The sequence below is a fragment of the Macaca thibetana genome, chromosome 7, assembly GCF_024542745.1.
Source record: "Macaca thibetana thibetana isolate TM-01 chromosome 7, ASM2454274v1, whole genome shotgun sequence".
NCBI classification, from domain to species: domain Eukaryota; kingdom Metazoa; phylum Chordata; class Mammalia; order Primates; family Cercopithecidae; genus Macaca; species Macaca thibetana.
The window spans coordinates 142,484,290-142,511,634 of record NC_065584.1 but is presented as its reverse complement, the minus strand read 5'-3'; the positions used below and the strand labels follow the sequence as shown (position 1 = coordinate 142,511,634).

At 39.4% G+C, this 27,345-nt stretch overlaps 1 protein-coding gene across 2 annotated transcripts in view; it reads right to left on the bottom strand.

Annotated features, from left to right (window-relative positions):
* The window catches only part of AQP9 (aquaporin 9), a 48,684-nt gene extending 23,080 nt beyond the window's left edge, over nt 1-25,604 (bottom strand). For both annotated transcript variants that reach the window (XM_050796838.1, XM_050796839.1), the window contains exon 1: nt 25,129-25,604. In XM_050796838.1, coding sequence (XP_050652795.1) covers nt 25,129-25,239 — 111 coding nt within the window. In that variant the 5' untranslated portion in view covers nt 25,240-25,604. The remainder of the gene's footprint in view (nt 1-25,128) is intronic.
* Between the last annotated feature and the right edge of the window lie 1,741 nt (nt 25,605-27,345).

Below are 27,345 nucleotides of genomic sequence, written 5' to 3'. Positions count from 1 at the left end.
GTCTCGATCTCCTGACTTCGTGATCCACTCGCCTCGGCCTCCCAAAGTGCTGGTATTACAGGTGTGAGCCACCACACCAGGACTAGAGAGCACTTTTAGGTCCATCGCCCATTCAGATTTTTCTGAACAAACCTAGTGTCTCTCCTCTGACGTTCAATTGTACTGTTTATACTCTACAGTAAGTACTTAGTTACCTTCCAAGTGCCTAATCTTGATTTCCTTATCTAGAAAACAGTCTCTTGGGTTCCTTTCCATATTAACATTGTGGATATTCTAATGTATCGTGGTCTGTAATATGAGAGTCTCTTTGATTTTATTCTGTCCTCTTGCTTCCTAAGTCCACCACCCACTCCTCCTCAGCAGGTCTACAGACCTTTAAGATTTCTTCTACCTTCTTGACAGGACCTAGCACTTGCTCAATCTAGCTGCCTCTTCAAGAAGAATTAGAAAAGTCACAAAACTATAGAGGAGATGGAGGGCATGACAAATGCATGGACATAGTGAAGATCTAGTGTCCAATGACTCCTTCACTGTGTCTTCAAAGTTCCTCATTAATCTTTCATTCATGTTCTCTCAATAGCTTCACCAAGCCTTCTCTTCTCTCATCAGCACAACCCACCCAACTGCCTTTCTGCAGGTAACACCACCTTCTGGTTGACTCAGCACCTATTAATGGATGTGAAGACCAATGGTAACTCAGAATATCACACAAACTTTGTATTTCAGTTATCCAGCACTGAAGAATTCACCACCCCCAAACTTAGTGGCTTAAAATGATAACATTTATTTTGCTTATGAATCTGCAATTTGGGAGCGGTTTGGCAGGGCATCTCATCCCTGCTCTACTTGGTATCAAATGGAGTGGCTCAAAAAATGAAACATTGGAATTATTTGAAAGCTTGCTTGTTCATGCATCTCAAGGTTGATGTTGACTGTCTGCTGGTACCTTAGCTGGGGCTTACACATGGTTTCTCCGTGGGGCCTGGCCTCTTTACAATATGGTGGTTGAGTTCCAAGACTGAGCATCATATAGGCTCCAGAGACTGTGCTCTTAAATCCTGTACCATGCCATCTCTCAGTTATACCATTTTGCTGGTTCTGAACTCGATAGCACACAGAAGGCATGTGATACAGGTATTATCCCTAAAACATCCTAAATCGGTGTTCACCTAACCCATACTGGATCACCTTTAGGGATAGGGAGCTCATTACCACATTAGGCAGCTTGTTCTGTATACTTTTTATTGTTCCTGTGGTTGGAGCATCCTTCCTTACACGAAGTTGGATGCTTCTTTCCTGTAACTTCTGTCCATTAGCCCCCAGCATACTGTTGGGACCAAGGAGAATAAGCTTTTCACATACCAGGCATTGCAGTAAGTGGAGGGGTATAATGCCCTCCCTGGATTCTCTCTTCGTTTGGATACTTGTCCCTTCATCTTTGATCTCTGTGTCTCCTTGCACTCCCAGTGAGTCTCACCTGGGTAAGCTCTATGTTGTCAGTGTCCCTCTTAAAACACAGAGCCCAGAAATGGACACAGTCCTCCCATATTTGTATATCACATTATGACATGGTAATTAACCTTCTGACTCATGGCTTCTATTGCCATCTGGTGCGACTCTTAGCCATGGAATATTATTTAACTGTTTACATATTTATGCCTGATTTTCTCAATTTTATAAGAAGATTTTCAAGATAATATGCTGAACTCTTTTTGTCTCTGTAACAGCTTCTATTATATTGGATGTAATTGAGTAACAGATCCTGGACATTATTTCCAGGGATGACACTTGTTGGCAATGTAAATGAACATGTTATTTCTCATTCTCAGCTTGCTCATATATTAAAGGGGAATAATGATATGTGCCAGGTTTGAATCATACGGTTTTTTCATAAAGAATCAAATGAGATAACATGAATAAAGGTAATATTTAAACAACAATGGGCAACAATAAGGGTAGGATATTATTGTTTTTAGTATAAACTCAAAAATTCCAGTTTAGGGTGAATAGGTTAAGAAAATAGACCCATGAACTTAACTGCTAACTCGCTGCCTGGCAATAAAAACAGGGGAGAGAAGACATCTATAAGAGAATACATCTAGTTGAAATATTTGCTGTTTCATTCCTAGTCATGGGATTTAATTTTGGTGAGAGAGGGAAAGGAGGAAGCTGATAAGATCTTCAAGTTGTTTTGACTATTTGTGATTACTCTCCAAAGAGAGGCCATTTCATAATTGGCAGGATTTTAGTGCTTTTTGTAGGAAAGCAATGCTAGAAAATAGAAAGATAAATGCTTTTTTTTTTTTTTTTTTTTTTTTTTTTTTACTATCAGTTTCCATACATGGAAGAAGGAAAAGACTTCCATTGGAAAAGGAAGAAAGACACTTGAAAGGCAGAATTCCTACAAAACATTGATTGGTGGGAATTCCTCCAGTCATTCCCGATTACCCAGAGCAAAAATTCTGGAATTATTAATACCTGTTATTCCTTCCTTTTCTCTCCCTTGGCCACCCATAGTCCATCATTCCCATATCTTGTCATGTGCAGCTTCCAATCAGTGTCCCCACCTCCGATCTCTCCCCATCCAGAGACCATGCCAGGTGAAGCACCACACACCACCTCCCCACTGCTCAGGAAATGTCAGCCCAGAGTCCTCAGGCTGGTCCTCAGGGCTCTCCATTGCCTTACCTGATGATTCCCAGCCACCTTCCTTTCCAGTATTCTTTAGCACAGATCTGCATCAGCCAGGCTGACATCCTAGTCACTTGGAGCCCTTTGAGCTGATGACACTTGTTTTCATCTCTGCACATCTGCTATGCTGTGCCTTTCAGAAGAAACACCCTTTCCTTGCACCTTCTCCAGCTAAACCCAATCTATTCTTAATGATGAGCTGAAATTTTGCCTTCTCTATATGACTTTCTCTGACAACAGAAGCCCTCATTGACTTCCTGTGCCTACTCTACCACGTCTGCACTTTGCCATTTTATTATATACCTGCCACCTTGTCTTGTGGTACCAATTCCCCCAAAACTATAATGTCCACCAGGGAAGTACACTTTTTTTTTCAGGTTAATTGGAGAAAGCATACAAATTTATTTAACATGTATACATGGGAAGAACCACAGAGTGATTACCCTAATTCTTTATATTCCGTGCTGAAATAATAATATTTGATGAAATATATTAAAATATCTAAACTTAAGCAAGGGCAAAACAAAAACAAAAACAAAAAAAAAACAAAACAATTTCCCTGCTTTCAAGTAAAAGCAGGAAAAGATAAAAAATTTAGTTTGGCCTATCCATCTGATAAGGGATTAATAACCAGAATATATAAGGAGCTGAAACAACTCAATAGCAAACAAACAAACAAACAAACAAAATCCAAATAATCTGATTTTAAAAATGGGCAAGAGATCTGAGTAGTCATTTCTCAGAAGACATACAGTGACCAACAGGTATAAGAAAAAAATGCTCAGACATCATTAATCATCAGAGAAATGTGAATCAAAACCACAATGAGATAACAACTCACCCCAGTTACAACAGCTTTTATCAAAAAGACAGGGAATAATGGATATAGAGAAAGAGGAACCTTTATACACTGTTGGTGGGAATGTAAACTAGCATAGCCACTATGGAAAATAGTGAGGAGGTTCCTCAGAAAACTAAAAATAGGACCGCCATATGATTCAGCAGTTTCACTACTGGGCATGTGTCCAAAAGAAATAAAATCAGTATGTTGAAGAGCTATCTGCACTCTCATGTTTACTGTAGCACTATTCACAATAGCCAAAATTTGGAATCAACCTAAGTGCCCACCAACCAGATGAATGGATAAAGAAAATGTGGCATATATATGCAACAAAACATTATTCAACCATAAAGAAGAAGGAAATCCTGTCATTTGTAGCAATGTGAATGGAACTGGAGTCATTATGTTAAGTGAAATAAGCCAGGCATAGAAAGACAGACATCACATGTTCTCACTTTTATGTGAGAGCTAGAAAAGTGGGTCTCATGAAGACAGAGAGTAGATGGGATGGTTACTAGAGGTCAAGAAACGGCAGAGGAATGAAGAAAGGTTGATTAATAGGTAAAAATATACAGTTTGATAGAAGAAATAAGACCTAGTGCTTGACAGATCAGTAACATGACTGTAGTTAACAATAATCTATTGTATATTTCAAAGTTGCCAGAAGAAAATAATTTGAATATTTCTAGCAGAATGAAAAGACAAATATTTAAGGCAACGGATCACCCAATCACACTGATTTGATTTTTATACATTATATGAATTAAAATGTCCCATGTACCCCCAAAATATGCACATGTTATGTATGAATAAAAAAAGAAAAGCAGGATACAAAACTACGCTGAATAATCCTCCTTTAAACAATGTGGAAATGATAAATAAACAGGAATCTTAAAAAACCCAACTTAATTTGGGGGTATGATATGAAATGTGAAAAGTAGGAGGTGTAATTTCTAAGAAATATCAAGTGGGACTGCTGGGCAGTTCCCAACTGAGCCATGACCCCATGACAAGCTGTTTATTGGACACAATGTAAAAGCTGACGTGGTGAAGTGGTTATCACAAGCTGAAACGCTGGGAACAGAGAGGGAGTAATCAACCCACAGGTTTTATTGCACGTAACCCTTCTCAAATCTCTTGTATATTTATTACATCCTTTAAAGTGTAAAACAAGATCGTCCTAGCAGAATACATGGTGCATAACAGACACTCAATAAATATTTGTTCGGTGAGTATGTAAGAACTGAGTCCTTTCAGAAAAGCAGTAGTTAATGAAGTTTAGGAACTCCTTAGTGAAGTGTTTGTGAATGCATGCAACCTGGGGCCAGGGACCACCATGGAACCCTAGAATTACCGCAAGAGATCTTTGATTACTTGTGTGCATCAAACATCGTCCAAAAATTGAAAAAATAACATGTCTTCTATCTACCTTTTGTGATCTTGTATTTTCAGAATTAATGAATACCAAAAGAATGTTGTAGTGTACAGAGTTCTTGAAAATTTGTGAAGTTAAAAAGATCTCCTTGGGAAAGATTGTCATGGGCTTTGAAATAAATAGTGTATAAAAAGTTTACCATCTTGACTCATCTGTTTAGGGTAGTGTGCATAAAGGAATACTAGCTACCCTCTATTTAGTTCATTCTTTGTGCCAGGTTGCATGCTAAGTGCTTTACTTGTATTCCTTTATCACTATCCCATTATTAACTTAACAGTTATAACATTCTGGGAGGTAAGGAGTATTATCTCCATCTCATGGACGAGCAAATTGAGGCTGAGAAAGATCAAAGCCACTTGCCTAATTTTACATCATTGTAAGGAGACAGAACCAGGATTTGATCACAGGTCTGTCTTAGTCAGAGGCCTGAACTTTTAGCCATCACACACTGGATGGAACAAGTGGTCATCAGATGCAACTGATGTCCCCAAGAATCCATGGATATCTTCAGGGAGGATACTGGGTTTTCCACAGGATGTGGAATAGGGGCATCAGTTTTTCTGTCTCCATGTTGAAAGCAAAGGGCTGTCTGGGAAGGTGAGGACTTGAAGACCCCAGGTAGCAGCCATCTGTTCCCAATCTATCTAGTATAAATGGCCTCACTGTAAACCAGATGTGTCAGTCCAAAGAGAAAGGACTGAGGCCGAAGTTATTTGTCTCCTTATAGTTCCTGGTCTTTGCCAGGACAAGTGCTTTTCTGGTAACAATAAGTATGGTCACCCTAGTTCAGAAAATATACAACACTCGCGCTTTGTCATCAAAGCATCTCAGGGACCTAGAAAAGAAAATCTTTCAGCTCCAATTTCCCTTCTTTCTCAGAGATGACTGAGATATTTTGGTGATTACCTCCAGCTTTTTCAATTTATGCAAAATCGATTTTCTTGATTTCTGTTCACTTGATTTCTAGCTCCGCTTGCACAGACAACTTCCGTTAGATGATCAAGCGCCCACCAGTAGAAAACTAGAGTGAAAGGTACAGTTAAACCCTTTGCTCTCTTGTTCTCTCTCACACTCTCCTCTCCTCATAGTGTCTTCCAACTTTGTGGTTATCAAGACACACTCCCCCCTAATGCTGAGCAAATATGCCTAATACTGAAAGTGAGTATGGACCTAGAAGGGGCCTTTTCCACACGGATGAGCCACGCCCAACAGCCACATGGATTTCTGTGGCACTGGTCAGCATTTGGGGCACTTACAAGGGAGTTGAACAATTCCCCCTACTCCCACCTGCCCCCTTTATTACATTTTATTTAGCTAAAGTCAAACAAGTAACCCAGGTGGACATTCTAAAATGCCCCAATACCTCCAAGTCTCACCCAGCTGGAATGTGTTCATTATTGTTCTTTCAAAGACTTTTCTGGGAAGCAGATCCAGTGGTGCCAGTTCAGGGCACATTTGCTCCGTGCTATGTGGACAGCAGCAACGTGACCCAGGAACATGAGTTCTGTGTGACTGCTTTACCTTGTACCCTGCTGCAGGTCTTCTTGGATATAGGAAAGGAACACATTTAAATTATTAAACAAAAATACTCTCCAGTAATTTGTCATTACATGATGCAAATATTTATAAAAACAGAAGCATTAAAAGAGCTTATTTGTGGCAACACGTATTTTAAATCAACTGATTTGTATGTATATATGCACACGTGTGTGTGTTTGTACGCATGTATATATGTGATATGTATATTCTCATGTAGTCCCCTTTAGGCGGAGGAAAGCGCTCCTTTTTCCATCTAAAGAAACCTTTGGACAAAGAAATTAAGGAATTTTCCTGAGGACAGATGCAGGGTAAGCGCACCTGATAGCAATAACGTAAGCCTACCCTTAGACTGACCCTGTATGGCAGATGCACCTGAATGTTCTGAGCTAGGGAATCTGGAAGTGGCCAACCCAGAGATGCATTCCCTATCTATGATAAACATCTGAACCCTGGCCAGTTCTGTGCAACATGGGCCATACAAGGGATTGAGGCCCTGAGTTTTGAGTTAAATGAAGCCTGACAGGTGAAAGTCATTAAGAGGAGGGTATTAAGGGGAAATACTATATAAACTGCATGCTGTTTACAGGGGATTGCAGTTTTCCTGCCCAGTCTGCGGTCCCTGGGCCGTGAGGTTACGTCCATGTTGATGAGGAGTTTCTTGGCTGAAATGCGCTATGTTCGATGAACGATTTAATGTACTATGTAATATTAAGGATTTTTAGTATGGGTTGATATTCGTGTTGACTAGTTTGAGTTATACGGTTGATATGGTGAATGTGTTATAGTTGATTCGGGGATTGTTAATACGTGGTTATATATTCCTGATGTACTTTGATGTGTTAATGTACTATATATGGTTAAACAATTATAGTACAATATATTATTCATGGGATTAACAGTAACGCACAAAGTACATAAAAGCACTTACGTATTAGTTCGTTAATACTGACATAGTGGTTAAAGTGTGTGCCGAAAAAAGTACAGGGAATAGTTTAATTAGAATTTCAGCTTGGGTGTTGACGGTGAAGCAGAAATGCTTCTTCCCTGAGTTGTCCAGAGGAGGGAATTCTCCATTTCTGGTTTACAAGACCAGAGTATTGAGTTATACTACAAGGGCAGTTTCATTTGAGTAATTTGTTTTCAATTAGGGCCGTAATTGGTATAAGGTAAGGATAGTCGAGATGTGCATAATGGATGCTGTTTGTCTGATGACAATAAAAGGGTAGTTGGCTGGCTGCCCTCTGATTCATGTGAGTGTGAGACTAGTGGACAGAATACTATGCTTTGCTGTTTAGACATGTGAGGTATAGGAATAACTGCTAGAATAAGAATGGAAAATATAAGGGCCAGTACACCTCCTAGTTTATTAGGGATGGATCATAAGATTGCATATGCAAATAAAAAGTATCACTCTGGTTTAATGTGGGGTGAGGTATTGCGGGAGTTGGCTAAAGTGTAATTATCTGGGTCGCTTAGGAGATCAGGTGAAAATAGCACTAGAATTATTAGGAAGAGGAGGAGGAGAATTAGGCCTAGAATATCTTTGATTGTGTAGTAAGGGTGGAAAGTGATTTTGTCAGGGTCTGATGAGATCCCTGAAGGGTTATTAGTTCCTGTTTCATGTAAGAACAAAAGGTGAACAGCCGCTAAAGTTGCAATGATGAAAGGTACGATAAAATGGAAGGCAAAAAATTGTGTAAGGGTGGCTTTGTCTACGGAAAATCCACCTCAGATTCATTGTATAAGGTCAGTTCCAATATATGGAATGGCTGATAGTAGGTTTGTAATTACTCAGAATAGGTTTGTAAGAACTCAGAATATTTGGCCTCATGGGAGTATGTAACCTATAAATGCTATTGCTATTGTCGTGAATAGCAGGATAATACCAATATTTCAGGTTTCTAGAAATATAAATAACGCATAGTATAAGCCTTGGCCAACATGTAGGAAGAGGCAGATGAAAAATATTGAAGCGCCGTTAGCATGAAGATAGCGAATTATTCAGCCTTAGTTTACATCTTGGCTGATATTGGAGATTGAAGAGAAGGCAGTTAAGGGATCTGATGTGCAGTGTATGGCCAGAAATAATCCTGTGGCGATTTGCAGAATTAAGCAGGCACCAATAAGTGAGCCAAAGTTTCCTCATGTAGAAATGTTGGATGGTGTGGGAAGATCAATGAATGAATGATTAATAATTTTTATTAGCAGGTGTGTTTTGCGTATTTTGGTCATTAGTGTTCTTACAGTTGAAATACAATGATGGTTTTTCATACCATTAGTCATGGTTGTAGTCCATGTAGGAATAATGGCTTATGCTTTATTTTTATTAAGTATTCTTTTGGTTATAGGGTTTGCAGGTTTTTCTTTGAAACTGTCTCCTGTTTATGGGGATCTATGGTTAATTATTAGTGGTGCTGTGGGTTGTGGTATTGTGTTGAATTTTGGTGAGACTTTCGTGGGGTTAATCGTCTTCTTAATTTATTTGGGTGATATAATGGTTGTTTTTGGTTATGCTGTGGCAGTGGTTGTTGAGGAATATCCTGAAATATGAAGGTCAGGTATTGACATTTGAGGGGCTTTATTATTAGGATTATTAATAGAGTTGGTGTTGATTTGGTGAATGGCTGAGTATGATGGGATGGTCATTACAATTAATTTAATAGCGTAGGGAGTTGCATAACTTTTGAGGATGAGGGTGGTTTGTGTGAGGATTCTGTGGGTGCGGCTGCTTTATAAAGTTATGGGTATTGGTGGTAGTTGCTGGTTGAACATTATTTGTTAGTATTTATGTTGCACTTGAAGTTACTCGGGGTGATGATTAGATAATTAAGATTAGAGTTAGAAGAGGTAAAATAAAAAAAGGAGAGGAAATAGAGTTTCATTAGGCCTTTTGGGGCAGATACAGTAATGGAGGCTGATATCTGAGGTTGTGAAATGGTTTTTGGTATGGACTTTCCTAATCAAATATTTTGGCTTGTAAATAGGCTTGAGTGAGTGGGGGGGCTGTACGGTGGATTGTGGCTGAGTAAAAACCTAGTATATTGGAGAAGTTAAATGTCTGTAATGGATATTTTAGCTTAAGGTTATTCATTATAAAATTTAGTTCTATTGCTCATAGGAGGCCTAAGGTAGTCACACCTAGGGCTGTGAGATTTAGGTGAAGTGGCATAGTTGTTTAGGGGGATGAAGTGGGAACAATATTATCGGTAATGAGGAATCCAGCGAAGACACTGCCAATTATTAGGCGCTTAATTGGGTTAATTAGGAAAGGGTTACTTTTATTAATAATAATCAGAGTTGTGAAGCTAGGTTGTCCTATCAGAGGGAAGAAAATAATTTGAGTACTATAGACCGCTGTTAGGGAGGTTGCACTAACAGTAATAGAAAGGGCTCAGGCATTGGTGTATGACGTGTTTGCCGTTTCAATAACGAGGTCTTCAGAATAAAAACCCGTGAGGAAAGGCATACCTGTATGTGCAAGGCTGCCAATGATAAGGGAGGAGGAAGTGAGGAGTAGAGTTTTGAATAGTCCTCCTATTTTTCAGATGTCTTGTTCATCACTGAGATTATGGATGATGGATCCTGAACATATGTAGCTTTTAAAAAGACGTGGGTGCGGATATAAAGAAATGCTAGGTGTGATTGATTAATACCAATTGTGACTATTATAAGGCTTAGTTGGCTTGAGGTGGAGAATGCTATAATTTTTTTTTTTTGTGGATGTCATTTTGTGTTAGAGCACAGATTGCTGTAAATAAGATGGTCATGTCTCTACACATAATGTAAAGGTTTTGATTCATAGATTATTTTCTATTAAAGGGTAGAAGCAGATAAGTAGAAAAACTGCTACAACTGTAGGGCTAGAGTGAAATAGGGCTAAAACTGGGGTTGGGCCTTCTATAGCAGAAGGAAGTCAGGGATGAAGGCCAAATTGAGCTGTCTTGCCTGCTGCTGCTAGGAGAACACTAATTAGTGGAAAGGAATTGGGGGTAAGATTTAGAAGAAATATTTGATGAAGCTCTCATGTGTTGGAAAATAAGAGGAATCATGCTATAGCTAAAATGAAGCCAATATCGTCAATCGTTTATACAGGACTGTTTGGAGGGCTGCTGTACTGGCATCTGCTCGGCCGTATCATCAGCCAATTAGTGAAAAAGACATAATTCCCACACCTTCTCATCCGATAAAAAGTTGGAAGAGGTTCTTGGCGGTAACTAGAATTAATATTGTGGTGAGGAAAATGAGTAAATATTTGAGAAATTGATTAATATTAGGGTCTGAGTTTATATATTATATTGAGAACTCTATGATAGATCAGGTAACAAATAGTGCTACTGGGATAAATATTGTGGAAAAGTAGTTTGAAGCTTAGTGAGAGTTGAAGAGTTTGAATTGTTATTCAATGTCAGTTTGAGATAATTATTTCTTGATCTATGAATATGTATATTGTTGCGGGGATGAGGCTGCTAATAAAGACACATGCGATAGATATTTTTACATACTATAGATATCAATCTTTCTTGCAGGGGTTGGCTAAGGTAGTAATAACTGGTAAGATTAAGGGAATTAGTGTTTTTATAATAGGGTATAATACATGTTTATTACTTTTACTTGGAGTTGCACCAATATTTTTCGTTCCTAAGACCAATGAATAGCTCTTATCCTTTAAAAGTTGAGAAAGCCATGTTATTAGGGATGGGAGCATGAGTTAGCAGTTCTTGCATACTTTCTCGGTAGATAAGAAGTTGCAGGCTTCTATTATTAGATCCACAATCTAATGTTTTGGTTAAACTGTACTTACAGTATGCAAACCCCATAATCATCTTAGGGTTTAAGGATAATAGAAAGATAGTTGCAAGGTATACAAGTGTTAATGTATTTTCTTGTGTGAATAAGGGTTTAATACTGTTAATGTAATATACAAGTGTCCCTCGTTGTGTTGTGATTAGTATGTGTAGGGAGTAAAGATCTGTAATTAGTATATTAAGTCCTATAAGCATAATGGTGATGTTTGATCAATAGAATAAAGCCATAGTGATGAAGAGTTCTCCTATTAAATTGATAGTAGGGGGAAAGGCAAGGTTAGTAAGACTTGCTAAAAGTCATCAAGAGGCTATTAGTGGAAGCAGTGTTTGAAGGCCTCAGATACGTAATATAATTCAGCTATGGACTCGCTCGTAGATCAAATTTGCTAGGCAGAATAGTAAAGATGAAGTGACTCCATGGGCAATTATAAGGATGACTACACCTGTAAAGCTTCAAGGAGTTCGAATGAGAATAGCCATAACAACAAGTGCGATATAGCTTACGGAGGAATATGCGATAAGTGATTTTAAGTCTGTTTGTCGTAGGCAATTAGAGCTTGTCATAACTATTTCCCATAAGGATAGTATGAGGAAGGGGTAGGCTATATATTCTGTTATGGGGTTGAGGATAAGGGTAAGCCATATAATACCATAGCCACCTAGCTTTAGGAGTACCTCTGCAAGTACTATTGAGCTAGCAATAGGGGCTTCCACATGGGCTTTGAGGAGTTAGAGGTAAAGTCCATATAGAGGTATTTTTACTATAAAAGTCATAATACATGCTAGTCCTATAAGATTATTAGATCAGGAAGTTAATAGTTCTTGGGTGGTAAATATTATTATTATTATTATGTTTAGTGAACCCAAGGTATTTTGAGTATGGGCAAGTGTGATAAGTAGGGGAAGAGAACTATTATAGAGTTTTTTCCAGTGGGGGGTCACTCATTGGAAAGGTGATGTTGACTTGCTAGAATTATAAGAGGTAGTAGTCAGGTTGTTAAGATTAGAAGGGGCAATGTTAGTGGGTCAGAGGAGAAAGTTAGTGAGAAGTTAGATGAATTATCATTTAATTGGGTAAGATATAGCAGAGTAATGAGGCTGCTGAATAGGCTGTGGATAGTTATGTTTATTTAGATTATAGAGTTATTACAGAGTCATGTTATTGGTAACAGTATAATTGTTGGAATAGTAACTTTTGGCATTGAAGTAAATTTAGATTTTGTACGTAATCTAGGCTGTATGTGTTGGAGATTGAAACTAGTAAGGCAAGGCACACTGCGGCTTCGCAGGCAGCAAATACTAGGAGGATAATGGGTATTACGGAAGCTAGAGTGAAATGTATGTTTAAAGTTAGAGTAATTATAATGAATATCGATAATACTATACCTTCTAGGAATAATAGGGATGATGTTAAGTGGAATCGATAAACTAATATTCCCAGCAGTGCTATGGTGTATGCTAATATAATATTGATATAAATAAAGGGCATTTGGTAAATATGGTCTATCATAATCTAATGTGTCGAAATCATTTATTTTAACTTAAACTATCTACCAATTCAATTCAGTCAAATCCTTTTTGGGTTCATTCATAAGTCAAGCCTAGGATGAAAATGCTAATTAGTATAAGGGCTGTGCTGATTATTAGTGTCAGGTTGTTTGTTTGAAGGGCTCATGGCAGGGGCAGTAGTAGAGCAATTTCTAAGCTGAGCAGGAGAAATGTGGTGACCACTAGGAAGAATTTTATGGAGAAGGGGAGGTGGCCAGAGGTTAATGAGTCAAATCCGAATTCATAAGGACTGGATTTTTCTATATAAATATTAAGTTGTAGGAGTCAAAATGTAATTGCTATTAGTAATAGGGCCAGTAAGGTGTCGGTTACTAGGGCTAGGGTCAGGCTAATTACTCTTTTTCGAATATTATTGAAGCTTATTGATTGGAAGTCAATGGTAATGCTTATACTGAAAGAGTAGGATCCTCCTCAGTAGATAGAGACATATAAGAATAGCCATACCACATCTATGAAGTGTCAATATCAGGCAGCGCCTTCAAAGCCAAAGTGGTGGTTAGATGTAAAGTGAAATTTTAATTGGCAAAGGAGGCAGATAGTGAGAATGTTGACCCAATACTGACGTGAAGTCCATGAAAGCCTGTGGCTATAAAGAATGTTGAGCCATAAATTCCATCGGAGACAGTAAAAGGGGTCTTGAAATATTCTGAAACTTGTAGGAGGGTGAAGTATATGCCCAAGGTAATTGCGATGGCAACTACTTTCCATCAGGCTGTGGTAAGCTCAAGTAATTGAAACTCCTGATGCAAGAATGGGGTAAGGCCACAGTGGAGAGGGTCTGAATGGCAAATGCCCCTCTGAGACAGCATACGCTATCCATTTCCCCGCAACCCCACTATGCCCACATCACTCATATGTGTTGCCTGTTCCATCTCACTTAGCTTTGGAGCTGTTGACTCCTGTCTTAAGGTCTGGGAAGATGAAACCATTAAGCTTTTGGTGTCAGCGATTTCCTGGCCTTGCAGATACCATGGTGATAACACGCCTGGGTTGGGATGCAGTCCTAGCTCCTGAAGAAAGAATCTGTGGCTACCATCAAAGGAAGGGCTGCCTATAGGCAAAACTTTGTCTAAGGTGGTGGCCATACTGTTTCCAAAAAACGCAATCCCCATTCTTGAGAAGGGAGTCACTTTAGGGCTTACCAGAGGCTTCCCTGCTCCTATAAGTTTGTAACTGGAGAGGAAGGAGAATCCATGGCAATCTGTCAGCACAGCATTCTCTGCAAACCTTGGCCCTCCAGCCTGTGCTGTAGGTGTGTGTTAGAGAAGTACCCCATCCGTCCTACTCCACCTGTTTATTCCCACCTATTCAGCTTATGTGACTATAGCCTTTTGAACATATGAAGATAATAATAATACCAATAACAACTAATCTATATTGAATGATTTTTGTGAGTTAAGCACTTTCCATGCATTAGCCCATCAGTCCTCACAATGACCTATGAGTCAGGCCCTCTTCCTGTCTCCATTTTACAAACTAGGAAACCAAAGCTTAGAGAGGTTAAAACAATTGCTCTCACATTCTCGTAAGTGGTAAGTGCTCGGGCCAAGGTTTGACTGATTTTGACCAGCAATGGGTGAAAGAGGAAACATTCACATGGCATTTGAGCCATGGTGAGGCGCTCTCACGCACTTTACTTCTGTGAGTCCTCCCAATACTTCATCCCCAGTTAAAAACTGAAAGTTTGAGTGACTTGATACAAGACGTATTGCGAATAGGTGACAATTTCCGAATCTGGAGCCAGATTCTTTCATTCCCATCCCAGTGTTCCTCCTGTGACAACTGCTGCTGCCTCTGTGGGTCAGCCTGTTTCCTTTATTAGCACAGAGTACAGATTTATGCACAGCTTTCCCGTCAGTTAGTTTTCCAATTGCAAAATAAAACTTTCTCAGTCATAACAAAAATAGTCACAAAGAACCAAGACTGAAACCTGGATCTTCTGGCCAAAAATAAAGTATGTGGTGGCATGCAGCCTGAGAGAATATCAGGATAAGATCAATCACCCAAGAACCAGCTGTACTTGAAAAGAGGCGATATTAGGGCAGGCTCATAAAAACAGAGGAATCTGCAATTTGAGAGCCAGGTGAATGGGAACATGGCCAGCCTCAGTGCTCTCCAAGCAGAAAAAAGTACCAAGAACCAACTCAAAGCTCAGAAAGGAGAGGTGATTGAACTCCACTATCTCTACTGGGCTGAAAAGAACAATGCTCTCCTTTTCTGACCCCGCCAGGCATTCACATCGCTCAACTCATCCCAAATGCTGACCTGGATGGGAACTTGATCACCATCCCAAGGGCCAGAATAAGAAACGAATGAAGCATTTATTAATTAAGTTGTGTGTGTTTGCATTAGGATGACTGTGACTCTGAGTGGGCTGTGTGTGAGTGGGGGTTGCTGAGGACAGTTCTCCCTGTACCCACAGGGCCCAACAGTGCCAAGGCCGCCTCCTATCACTCTCAACCTTGGAGATCTCTGCAGACGGAGGAGTTCTGAGGACTGATATGTTTCCAGGGTCTGCAAATCTCAAAGTATGTTTCACAGATCATTAGTCCCATGAGATGCTCCTCAAAAAAGGGGTTTGTGGTTAAGTAGAGAAGACAACTTTACATTCTGTTCCCCTCTTAGAGATTTATAGAGAACATTAAAGGCTCTGATAATTCCTGCAGTTCAGAAAACTGCTTATTTTTGTTTAACCCAGTGTTTCCCAAGCATATTTGGGAAGGACCACATATTTTCTTTCACTTAATTCTTATTTGCATCTTTTGGAACTAGTGTTTTTCAGAACAGATTTTGAGCAACTCCCTAAAAAAATGCTTTGAAAAGGCATACTCTACTGGGTGAACTCTCTCATGGGGAGGAAGAGGGTGAAGAAAATACACATGAATATGTACAATTTTTAAAATTTCAAAAGTGTATACAATAGAATATAAGAAATGTGTTTCCTTCCCACCCCAGATTTTAAATATTATTCTCCGCAGGTAACTAATATCAATACTTTCTGGTATGTTGTCAAAAAGATGTGCATGTGCCTGTGTGTGTGTGTGTGTGTGTGTGTATGTATGTGTGTGTGTGTTTATACAGGTGAGGGTATTTAACACATACCATTTCTGCCTGCTTTTTCTACTTGAATAGCTTAGAGTATTTTCATATTAGCATGTAAACCTTCTATTTAATGGCAAAATAGGAGTCTTGCATAGATGCACCCCCATTTCTTTAACCAATCACCTGTTGATAGAAGCATAAGGTTTTTGGGAGGTATTCTCATAAGAAAGCTTGAGTTTCCAGACAGACTCTAAGGCATATGTGTTGAGAAGGGACTAAGCCCTCAAGTCCTTTATGGTCTTGACTGACTGTTCCAGGTTTATATCTTAGCATAATCAGCCAAGCTACCAAGATGGAGAAAAGGGCAGGGGGCAGGGCAGGCACACTTTGCTGGCATAGTTTCTCTTAAATCATTTGCTTTGCTTAGAAGTTTCAGTGAACTCAGCAATCCTTCCCCAGACATGAAATTAGGTGCCTGCTGGAGGTATAGTGGGCACCTAATTTCTTCACGGCTGAACTGCCTCAGCCATTTGAACCATCTGTGGGTTGTTAGGTCACTTTCAGAGGGCTGATGAGTAAAGAAGGGCCAACTTCTGCTCTCATTACCATGTTTTCCTTTCTTGTCAAGTAATGAGAACATGTTGCAATGGGCTTTGTCACTAAAGAAAAACTAACCAAACCCACTTCTGGAAAGTAGAAAAAAAAAATACTTCCCCTTTGAAAGTCAATGAAAACAGTGAGTTTTCTGGGTAAAATTAAAAATCACAATCAGAAGCAGAATCCTGTTTGGCACAATCAAGTTTGGCTCCGGGAGTCTGCAACCCTTAGATCAATGATTCGGAACGGACTTTTCTACTAAGCGCCTTAAACTGTGAGATTTCCCAGGCCAGCCTGGTCCTCTGCATTCATTGCTGACAGGAGGAAGTCTGTAGGAAAATTCTCCCTCAGCTGCTACTGACTCAAAGTCTAAGGATGTCAGAAGAGCCGGCCTCGTTTGTAGGAAGCACGAGGTCTCTCAGTCATTCATGGTCACATGTCCCAGTTTGGGAGAAAGGGTACAGAGCGCTGTTCTTTTGGGAGAGTGCTTTTCAACAGGCACCTGCATCCCCCAGGCTTCTCTTTTCAGTTTGCCACTTCACAGTAATCATTTCTGGCTGGCGATATACCTGGGGAACGCAGCAGAAACAAATGCAAACCTGCTCTGGAAGAACAAATCCACTGCTCAGGCCACGTGGAATTCCCACAGGGAAAAATAAATCTCCCTGAAGAATTTATAATACAGATGTAGAAAACACTAAAGGAAAAGATCCTTTATGAATAAGAGTCAGTAGATAAAATAGGCAGAATGATTCACTCCCCCAAAACTCGAGATGACAGAACAGGTTTAAAATATTATAAATATATTAGGCTTTGGTAAGTTAAGGAAATGAAAGAAATAAGCACACAAGAAAAGAGACTAAAAAAAGAAAAAAAACAAATAAAACATATAGAAATGAAAAAATAATGAAACTAAAGACTCAATGAATGTGTTAAACAGAAGATTAGAGAGAACCGAATAGGGAATTGGTGAACTGAAAGATAGATTTGAAACAACTGTACAAAATTCAGCATGGATTAAGAGAATAAGAGAAGAAATATGAAAAAAATGGTTGAGACATAAAAAAATGACAGGGTCAAACATGCATACCAATAGGAGTTCTAAAAGGAGAAAACAGACTGAGGGAAAGACAAGGTAATAAAGATGAAAATTTTCCAGAATTGGTAAAAATCGTAACTCTTTAAATTGAAGATGAAAAATGAGTTAAGCACTAGAAATAAGTTCACCTCGAGTCACATTATGGTGAAATTTCAAAATAAAAAACAAAGTGAAACTCTTATTAGTTACCAGATAAATTCAGATTATTAAGGAACAAAATGAGACTAACAGGCTTGTCAGCAGCAATAACAGAGACATTGGAATGACACCTGAAAAATGCCAAGCAAAAATAGTTATCAACCTAAAATGTATCAGCTAATTTATCATTCAACCTTGAGCATGAAATAGACACATTCGGACAAAGACTGAGAAAGTTCATCTGTCGCACACCCTTCCTGAAAAATTTTCTAAAGGAAGAACTGCAAGAAGAAGGAGACAGAACCCAAGAGAAAGTAGTGGGTGTATGCAGTAATGATTAACAAATAAACCTGTAAATGATAGGAATGCATTTTTATATAAGCAAATAAAAATAAGTATTTATTTTAAAACACCAGTAATAACAGTAATAATGAGGGAAAAATTTATTAGATAACAATGACATGTAAGATGGAGTGGTTGATTGGAATTAGGATTTTTTAAAGTTTTTATGTTGTTCAGAAGAAAAATTGATTTACTTTAAATATATATATATGTAATTTTTTTTTTTTTTTTTTTGACACAAAGTCTCGCTTTGTTGCCCAGGCTGGAGTGCTTTGGCACAATCTCCACCTCCCGGGTTCAAGCAATTCTCCTGCCTCAGCCTCCTGAGTAGCTGGGATTACAAGTGTGTACCACCATGTCTGGCCAATTTGTGTGTTTTTGGTAGAGACCAGGTTTCACCATGTTGGCCAGGCTGGTCTTGAACTCCTGACCTCAGGTGATCCACCCGCCTCAGCCTCCCAAAGTGCTGGGATTACAGGCATGAGCCATTGCACACAGCCTAAGGGTAAATACTTTAATAGAAAGGGCACACAGAGGAGAAAAGGCAAGAATAAAGAAAGCTGATCAACTCAATAGGAGGACATAAGGAAGATCAAAGCAGAAATTACTGAAGTGGAAAACAAAGAAACTTCTAACTTCTTTTTAAAAATTGAAAAGAGGATGTCACCTCAGATATAGTAGAGATTTTTTTTTTTGTTTTTTTTTTGAGTTGGAGTCTCGCTCCATCGCCCAGGCCAGAGTGCAGTGGCGCAATCTCAGCTCACTACAACCTCCGCCTCCCGGGTTCAAGCAATTCTCCTGCCTCAGCCTCCTGAGTAGCTAGGACTACTGGTATATGCCATCATGCCCAGCTAATTTTTGTATTTTTAGTAAAGATGGAGTTTCACCATATTCACCAAGCTGGTCTCGAACTCCTGACCTCCTGATCTGCCCGCCTTGGCTTCCCAAAGTGCTGGGATTACAGGCATGAGCCACTGCGCCTGGCCAGACCTGTAACTTTTAAAGAAATTTTTTCTTGTCATCTGTCCATCCCTCTCTTTTTTCATGCACGTGCTGAGTAATCTTCAAGAAATAGATAACCCCCATTTTACACAAAGTGCTCCAGAAAATAGAAAAAAAAGGGAAAATTTTGATTCATTTCATGAGTCTAATATAACCTTGGTAATAAAAGCAAAAAGAGAACAACAACAACAAACAATGTTCTCAACAACAAAAAAATGGTATATGAGGTAGTGCAAATTTGGACAAACAGATCAATGACTCTGAATAGTCTAGATATAGAACCACATATGCGTGTGAACAAGTGTATGATAGGAATGTCATCACAATCAGTGGAGAAAAGATAGACAGTCAAAATTGGTCCTGGGACAATTGTCTATCCTTCCAGACATAGATAATAGACCCCAATCCCACATCATACACCAAATGCATTCTAATTATTTAAAGACACAAATATGAAAAGCAAAATATTAAAAGTCAATAAGAAAACACAAAATGCTTTAATGTATGGATTTAAAATAAATGCAAATATCCTATAACAATTAAGAAAATGTAAAGTATCCCAAAGAGAAATGTGCAGAGGCTTTAATCAGGCAATTTACAAAAGAGGCACCTAAACGTTTAGTAAATATATGAAAAATAATCACTGCACTGGAATTTTGTACAATTACTAGTGAAATTCCATTTTTCTATCTGCCAAATTAGCAAAATATAAAAGTTGGATGATATCAAGGGAGGTTGAGTATGTGCTAAATGGGAACTCACGTCGCTACTGGAAGTACAACTTTGAAATCGCTCTGGAGAGCAATTTTATAATACACATAAAGTTGAGGATGCACATACCCTAGGACCACCAGGTCCTCTTCTAGGTATATACTCCAGAGAAACTCTTGAACATGTGTACGGGGAGACACGTACCCAGATGTTCAATGTGGCAGTCTTGGTAATTGTAATCAACAGCAAGAGGGCGATGGATACATAAGCCAGCCATACATGTTCCCAGATTAATAAATTTCAGAAAGTGTCTCTGGAGAAAAGTCTCAGACTGGAGGAGGTGTACAAGCTATGAAGCTATATAGGTAAATTTTTAAACATATAAAACTATAATATATATTCTTATAGACAACTGGAGTAAAACTTCAAAAGCATGTATTAGAATGTTAACTGCAGCGTGGTTAAGAGAAACTGGAGAGATTTCATTCTAATCCCAGCTCCACCACACACTTGCTTGTGGTCAAGTCACTTAACCATATACTAAGTCCTAATTTCCTCATCTATAAAATGAGAGCAGTATCTTTACCTCATTAGATTTTGTTTAGATTTAGTTTAAGGATCAAAGTGTCTGGGGTATAGAGTATGCTCCATGTTAACCTTCTTTGCCCTCTCTTTTCCTCGTCATCATACTTGACAGGAGAGAGTCTCGGGTCTTTAAACTCTTGCTTCAAGGTAAGGATCTGAGGAGAATCCTCAGTGTTGAGCACTTCTGCACATTCAGATTTAGAACCTCAGACATTCTTAAAGGGACAGAACTCCCAAGTACAGAAGTACCAATCCTTGAAGGATTGAGCATTGAACATAAATCATAATAACAAGAGGCAGGTGAAACTGACTGTAGACATCCTCTGATGTTCTGGTGTGGTGGAAAGAGTTTTGACAAAATTCTGTAAGACTGTGGGTGTCTGCTCTCTCATCTGAAAGATGCAAGGGTCAGGCAACAGAGGCCATCTTATTCCAAAGCTTCTGAGTGAGGGCCCGAGGATGGTGGATACCTGCACGACTTGGACAGACAAACCACCCACAGACAGAATCATCCACGGTACTGCTGACAGCAGGGGCTTCTGATCTATCATCTATTGGCCAACTGACAGCTCTAGTTCTGTGTGACCCTCAGTCCTGGGCACCCCTAGACTTGGAGAGATGGACGGTTTTGTAAAATAACAAGCTAGAAGAACCAAGCATGGAGGAAACAGAGAAAGAACAGGTGGCTGTTGAGCCAGAAAGCAAGAGAGAGAAGTTATGGGATCTCTTGAGGCCCACTTTCCTCTAGGTCCTTTGCTCTGAACAAAAAGAGTGGTCTTGAGGAGAAGCTAGAAAACAGAAATACTAGAGGAAAAACACAGTGCAATGCATGGTCAGTGTGTTTATCAGAGCTGTGAAGACGTCGCTGAGCCACCTCGGAACCCTGGTGTTACCTGAGGTTTGAATGTGTTTGTAGGTGGTGAAGAGATCCCAAGACTCTGCTAGCAGATCTTCTATAAAATGTCCCCAACACGATCACGTCTGTTGTGTAAAATCATCTTTTGACACTGCTATTGCATTTTAGGCTGTAAAATTTGTCAAATTCTCTTGGGCTTTCACATGAAAGGAGTTAATTCTCATCAAATGATGGCATTAGGGAATGACTGGAGTCAAGATAACAAGCCCAGCTCTTTCATTCAAGGGCTGATAAGTCTCTTAATTATGTTACACTTGTCTCTCCATCTGGCAAAATGCAGTTGATCACTCTCCTTTCTCTCTCTTCAGGAAACATATAAACAGAAACAAGAATTTGGATGAGCGAATACTCTGTGCTGCTCGAGGGAAGAGCACAGTGGAAGTCCAAGGGTGAGTGTGTGCCCAGGGCAGGTGAACTGGGCTCTGAGCTGATTCCTGGGATGCATGATTACATCAGCCTGTGCTCAGCTTCTCCACCAATAAAAAGGGCCAGTGATATCTGCCCACCCTTATCTCAGAGCTCTCCTGCCAGTACCTGGACATTCCAAATAATGTATTAGACCAAAATTGTCCTGGATTCTGCCCTGCAAAGTGGATGTCTCCTTTAATTTGGCTTATGAACTTTCTGATTTCACTCTAAATCCTGACCATAGATTCTTTTGTCTCAAACGCTCCCTAAGATAGAATAGACCTACTTCAAGACCTGAACAAACTTTGTTTGTAATAATAATTTTAGCCCTAGAGTACCTATAACCAGCATATGTGATTGAGAATCCTCTCAAAATGGAGTGACAAACTCTGTGACCCCAGCAAGGAGGGACACTTTCTCACCCAGTCCTGGCAGAAGGTAGGAGCAGGAAGAAGGGAACACTGCAGTGTCTGAAATTTCTCACATACAATTGACCATCCCCGTCCTTCCTTCCTCCTTCCTGTACTGCCCACTCCCCTATTTCCTCCATAGTCTGTGTTCCAGGATAGTTTCTTTCTATTTCCTTCAGGGCACTCAAGGTAAAGATCAAGGGTACTACTTTTAGCAGAAGTACTTGCATTTTTTTTTCCATTCTAAGAGATGCCCAAAGTTAGACCTCAAATGTGGAAGCTTGACAGGATGAGAAAAGAATTTAGGATCTGTCCGACTGCATAGTATGTTATCTACTCAAAAGTCCAGCCCTGGAAGGCTGTCCTTCCACCTCAGGAGGAAATACGGCTGCTTGCTGCATTGTTCCTTCAGCAATAAGATGAGCTTTGTATCAAAGAATCCTGAAAAGTTTGAAGATAGAGGAGAATATACAGTGTAGTAGGAGTGAGCATAGTTCCTGTGAGAAATGACTAGACATGATTAGAGATTCTGTGAAGTTCAGCCTAAGGAAGAGATCAGCCTTTTGCATTGCAAACTTTCCCCCCACACTAGTAAAGGTGAAAGGCCTACCTATCCCGATGACTAAAAGGCCACATTAGAGCTAGCTTTTTGGCTTATGACTTAATTGGTGTTGGTTTTAATTGTAGTTTATAAAGAATTTTTCATGGACCTTCTTTTCTCTTAATGCTACCAGTAGGCCTTATCAGTCTTTTACACCAACTGTTCCCAATCTTTTGGCACCAGGGACCACCTGTACCAGTCTGTGGCCTATAGGTTGGGGACCCCTAATTTATATCATGGTGTGGATTAGTTTGAGATGCTCCCCATAAGAGCAGTTTTTGAAAGAAGGGAAAAAAATAGCACCAGACTCCCCAGGTCGAGGGAAAAAACCGATCTCACATGTTTAAAGGACTGAGTCCTTCATGTCCTCTGCCATCTTTTTAATGTTTCCCTTCCCTTTGCCTTATCAATATACAAAGCTTTTTACTAGCAAATACAAGGCAAAATGCACATTCTCTAATAAAGCAGAAACAATTACTTTGGATAAACTGAGCAAAACCATGTTTTCTTGGTTTATAAAAAATTGTGTTTGTGCAGGAACTTTTTGTTTATACATCCCCCCTAGCTCCAACAAAACTGAAGATGATAATCAAGTTTGCAGATTTTATTAGGGTTCACTTTAGAAAATAAACGTATGGTATAAATGGAAATTAAATATTTTGGGAAATGACTGGCTTTATCCAGAAGATATAAGGTTTAATTTTTCAACAGACAATATCAAGATGTTCTTTATTAAACCCCTACCTTGCGTAGTGGGGAAGACACAAGACTAGCTGAGCAGTGAACGGCTGAAAGCAACTTTCACTTACAGTGCAGAAAGCGTGAGATTATGAAACAGGTTCTTCTTAAGAAATACAGAAGGTTTTAAACTTTTTGGTTGCAAAAAAAAAAAAAAAAAAAAAAAAAAAAAGGATGTGTAGTTCACTTCCTCCTCTGTTTTCTGCAGAGCACTAAGAATTGTAACTGAATTAGCTTCACTTTTCTGACCCACTCGTCACTGTGAGGCTGTAACCAGTCTGTACTGACAACTGCTTTCCTCTTTGGGGCCAGATTGTCGGGTAACATGACAGAGGGGTCTCAGTCTTCCTAAGAAAGATTTTCCAGTAAGCAGTGACTGGGAATCATAAGAATCACTGACTTTTATCTTCTCTCTTTTCCTTCTAACTCCTCTTACTACATTATGACAGTGAGTGTGGTCAGAGCAGCCAACAATGAATGCCAAGGGAAGACGAGGAGTGCAAGAAATTGTCCATAGCTCCCTGAAAATACTTTAACGAATCTGGTCTAATGTGTCTCTCAGAGACCAGAAAACTTACGACTGTCTCTTCATGTTACACTAGTTCAATTTTTTGAGTTCACATTTGTTTCTCAATCTTGGCTTAGCTGATGCATTCCGAGCTTATTCTGCTAAATTATTATGTATTTGCCCAAAGCAAAGAACTTTTAATGCACAGAGTTTATGGGCTATTCTCTATAACTTTAAGGAAAATGAAATTATTTATACCTGGAGTAGGAAATCCTTAAGTAGGATAAAAAAAAAAAAAACAATTGAAATCAATAGTTGCTACATGATAATACATTTCTATTCACAAATGGTCTGGCTCCAGGTAAAACTTCAGGATACAGAGAATGCTAGAACGTGCAGCAAAATGAAAGCCCAGATCACTTAAGTAAACTTTCCAGTCTCTTGTTAATAGCTGAGTAAATCTCTGGGCAATCCTCAAGAGGTTCTTAGAAGTCATCCCTCGTTTATATCTAGAAGGTTCTTGTAATTGTCTTGTAAATCTCCAAAGATCTTTAGAGATTACTTTGCTTTAAATAGAGACAAAAAATGATACAAAAGTAAGCTGGACTATCGCCTGGCACACTATTTCTACCTAGTGCAATTTTTAATTTCTTAAAAATCAAGTGATCTGACAGCACAATACTTGTCAAGCACTTGTCATACTGGGATGTTTCTTGCCATCCATATACGTATTTTTGCCAACCATATTTATTGACTATTGATGCTTATTCCAGGTGACCGAGTCACCCCAATGCTTAGAGGAAGCAAGCAGGGTACAAATCAATTAATCAATGAAAACATTGTCTAATGACTGACTTTTAAATCACAAAGCCATTTTAGATATAAGTAAATACCTGAAATAAAGAAGGCACTTCACACACTCCCTCTCTTCCATTTCCATCAACTTTTGTGGACAAATGCAATGGGTAATTGAAAACTTAATATCACAACCACTAAATAGTCAAACAGCCTTTAGTAACTTGTTGCTTCCTGGAAAAGATGAATCTGATAATTAACTTAAAGAAAACAAACCAAACAAAACTCTCCACTACCAGCCTGGCAGCTAGGGAGGCATTATTGGGTCTGAATCGAGGAAATCAGGAAATACTTACAATCATGATGAACGTGCCCAAGAACTCAGAGAGGGTTTCTTTCGCTAAGCTGCTCTTCAAGACCAGTCTCTGCTTGAAGCTTTTCCCCTTTTCTGCTTTCTCTGGCTGCATCTTGGGGCTTCTCTGAGGACTCCTGTTTCCACCAATGCCTACCTGTTGTGGTCCTCACTTTCACAGCCACATGAAAATGGACGTTTTGACAGTGGCTCACAGATTCCTGGAGACGTCTGGTGAGAGTCTCTGACTGTACAAATGCCGTTCCAATTAGAGCCTGTGGCTTAATCGTCTTCTGGTGGAACTGTCATTCCCTGTTCACTGCTATCTGTTTGAATTTGCGACTTAGAACCTGAAATCCCCCAAATGATCCTTTTTGTGCCTGATAGATTAATCATTACCTTTATTCTCAAGGTACTTTTTTCTCTGTTGGTTTTTTTCAAGAGATGAGAAAAGAGATGTGCTGGTTGTGTTGCCAAACCACAGTGATGGGCCCTGGTCCAGAAAAGATTTGCATGTTACACAATTGCAGGCTTCTGATTTTTTTTTTTTTCTCATTCAGAAGTGGGTGGTTGGAGTGTAGTTTGGAATTGTCAAACCAGGTGTAGATATATCCAATGTAAACATTCTTTTCTGAAAAAGGTTTTTATGCAAAATGAAGAATTTGAAGAAAATACAGATTTATCACCCTAGAAGATTAATCACTCTTGTTTTCTTCCAGTATCATTTCAGTGACTTCATGATACCACTCTGAGGTTAGTAAGAACCACAGAGGCCATCCTAGAGATAGAGAAAAAACATACAGGGAGACCATTGCAAGCTTCACACTGCAAGTCACCTCTTCGGTTATGAAACTGGGCTTCATTTGCTGAAGATACTTTAGGATCCAAGAATCAGAAAGATGGAGGAGTCACCTTTTTGGGCTTCTTCTGAAGAAGTATTCCAGTTTGAAAACAGTCACTCTTCTTCATTTACCATGAAATATTTAGACATAATACATAGGAAATAAACAATAGCAGCTTGAAATTCTTTACTGCATGGAGATGACTGAGCTGGAAAGAGATCAATCAGCATGTATGCCATCCTAATCAAACAAGAAAGTACACCTAACCAAGGCTCCTAGGTTATACCCTTTAAATTTGATAAATTGACATCCTTGCTGGCAACAAACTGTGTTTGGTACTAGCTTCTTGTCCTGTCAAATATTCAAGCCTCGTTTTTCAAAACTGACTTGTCTGAAGAAATAGAATACAGCATTAGTTTCTAAACAACAAGGCGGGCCTAGTTTCTGATTACCATTGTGGACTCATGGAATTAGTACCCACGCTGTGTGGTTCCTTCCAGTCCTCCCACAGGGAAGCCAGCTCTGCATCAGGCCCTCGCCTAGCTTTGCAAAAAGGGAGGGAGTAGAGGACATGGAGAAAGCAGCTGATGAGAGGCCAAAGGCAGAAGGAGACTTCTGATCTGTAGGTGACATTTAGAATTTAGACTTAAAAAAGTTATCGCTTGCCTGAGGCCACACTACTGCAGAACCAGGACAAAACCTCAGCATTTTGGCTTTAATTCCTGGTGAAGTTATCAGAACTACCATTGTCTGGAAGGGTTACCTATGACCATACCATTACCAAGTCCCAGTGGATGGACCAGAGAAACAGGACTTTCTTACTGTGACTACAGCTAATAACATGCAAGAGTGTTCTTTAGTCTTCCCATTCACTCATCTAACAACTATTTATTGCACACTCAGTACCTGCCAAGCACTGCACTTAGCAAGAGCACGTAGGGTTCTTGCCCTTCACAGAGCCTAGAGTCTAGTGAAGCAGACAGATGTAAGTGAAATAATCCCACACACATAAATACAAAATCACAACTGAGATGTATGCTGCAAAGATGGGGGCCATATTTCTATAAGCAAATATAACAAAAGGATTTGACTTTGTCAGAGAGATCTCTGATGGCTTCTCCAAGGAAATCATGTATAGACTGAGATCAGAAAGAAGCATGGGTTTAAGTATATGAAGTGGGGAAGAAAATGCATGTACAAAGGCCTTGGTGGGTTTGGGGGTAGGGGGTAGGGGACAGCATGATATCTCTCAAAGAATAAGAGAAATTTACTGTGGTTGGCCCCAGAGAGAGTGAAGGAGTACAGCATGCAAAATGAGCCCCGAGGTGTGGGCAAGGGTCAGACCTTACTAGCCTTGTAAGTGGTAGTTAGGGCTAGAA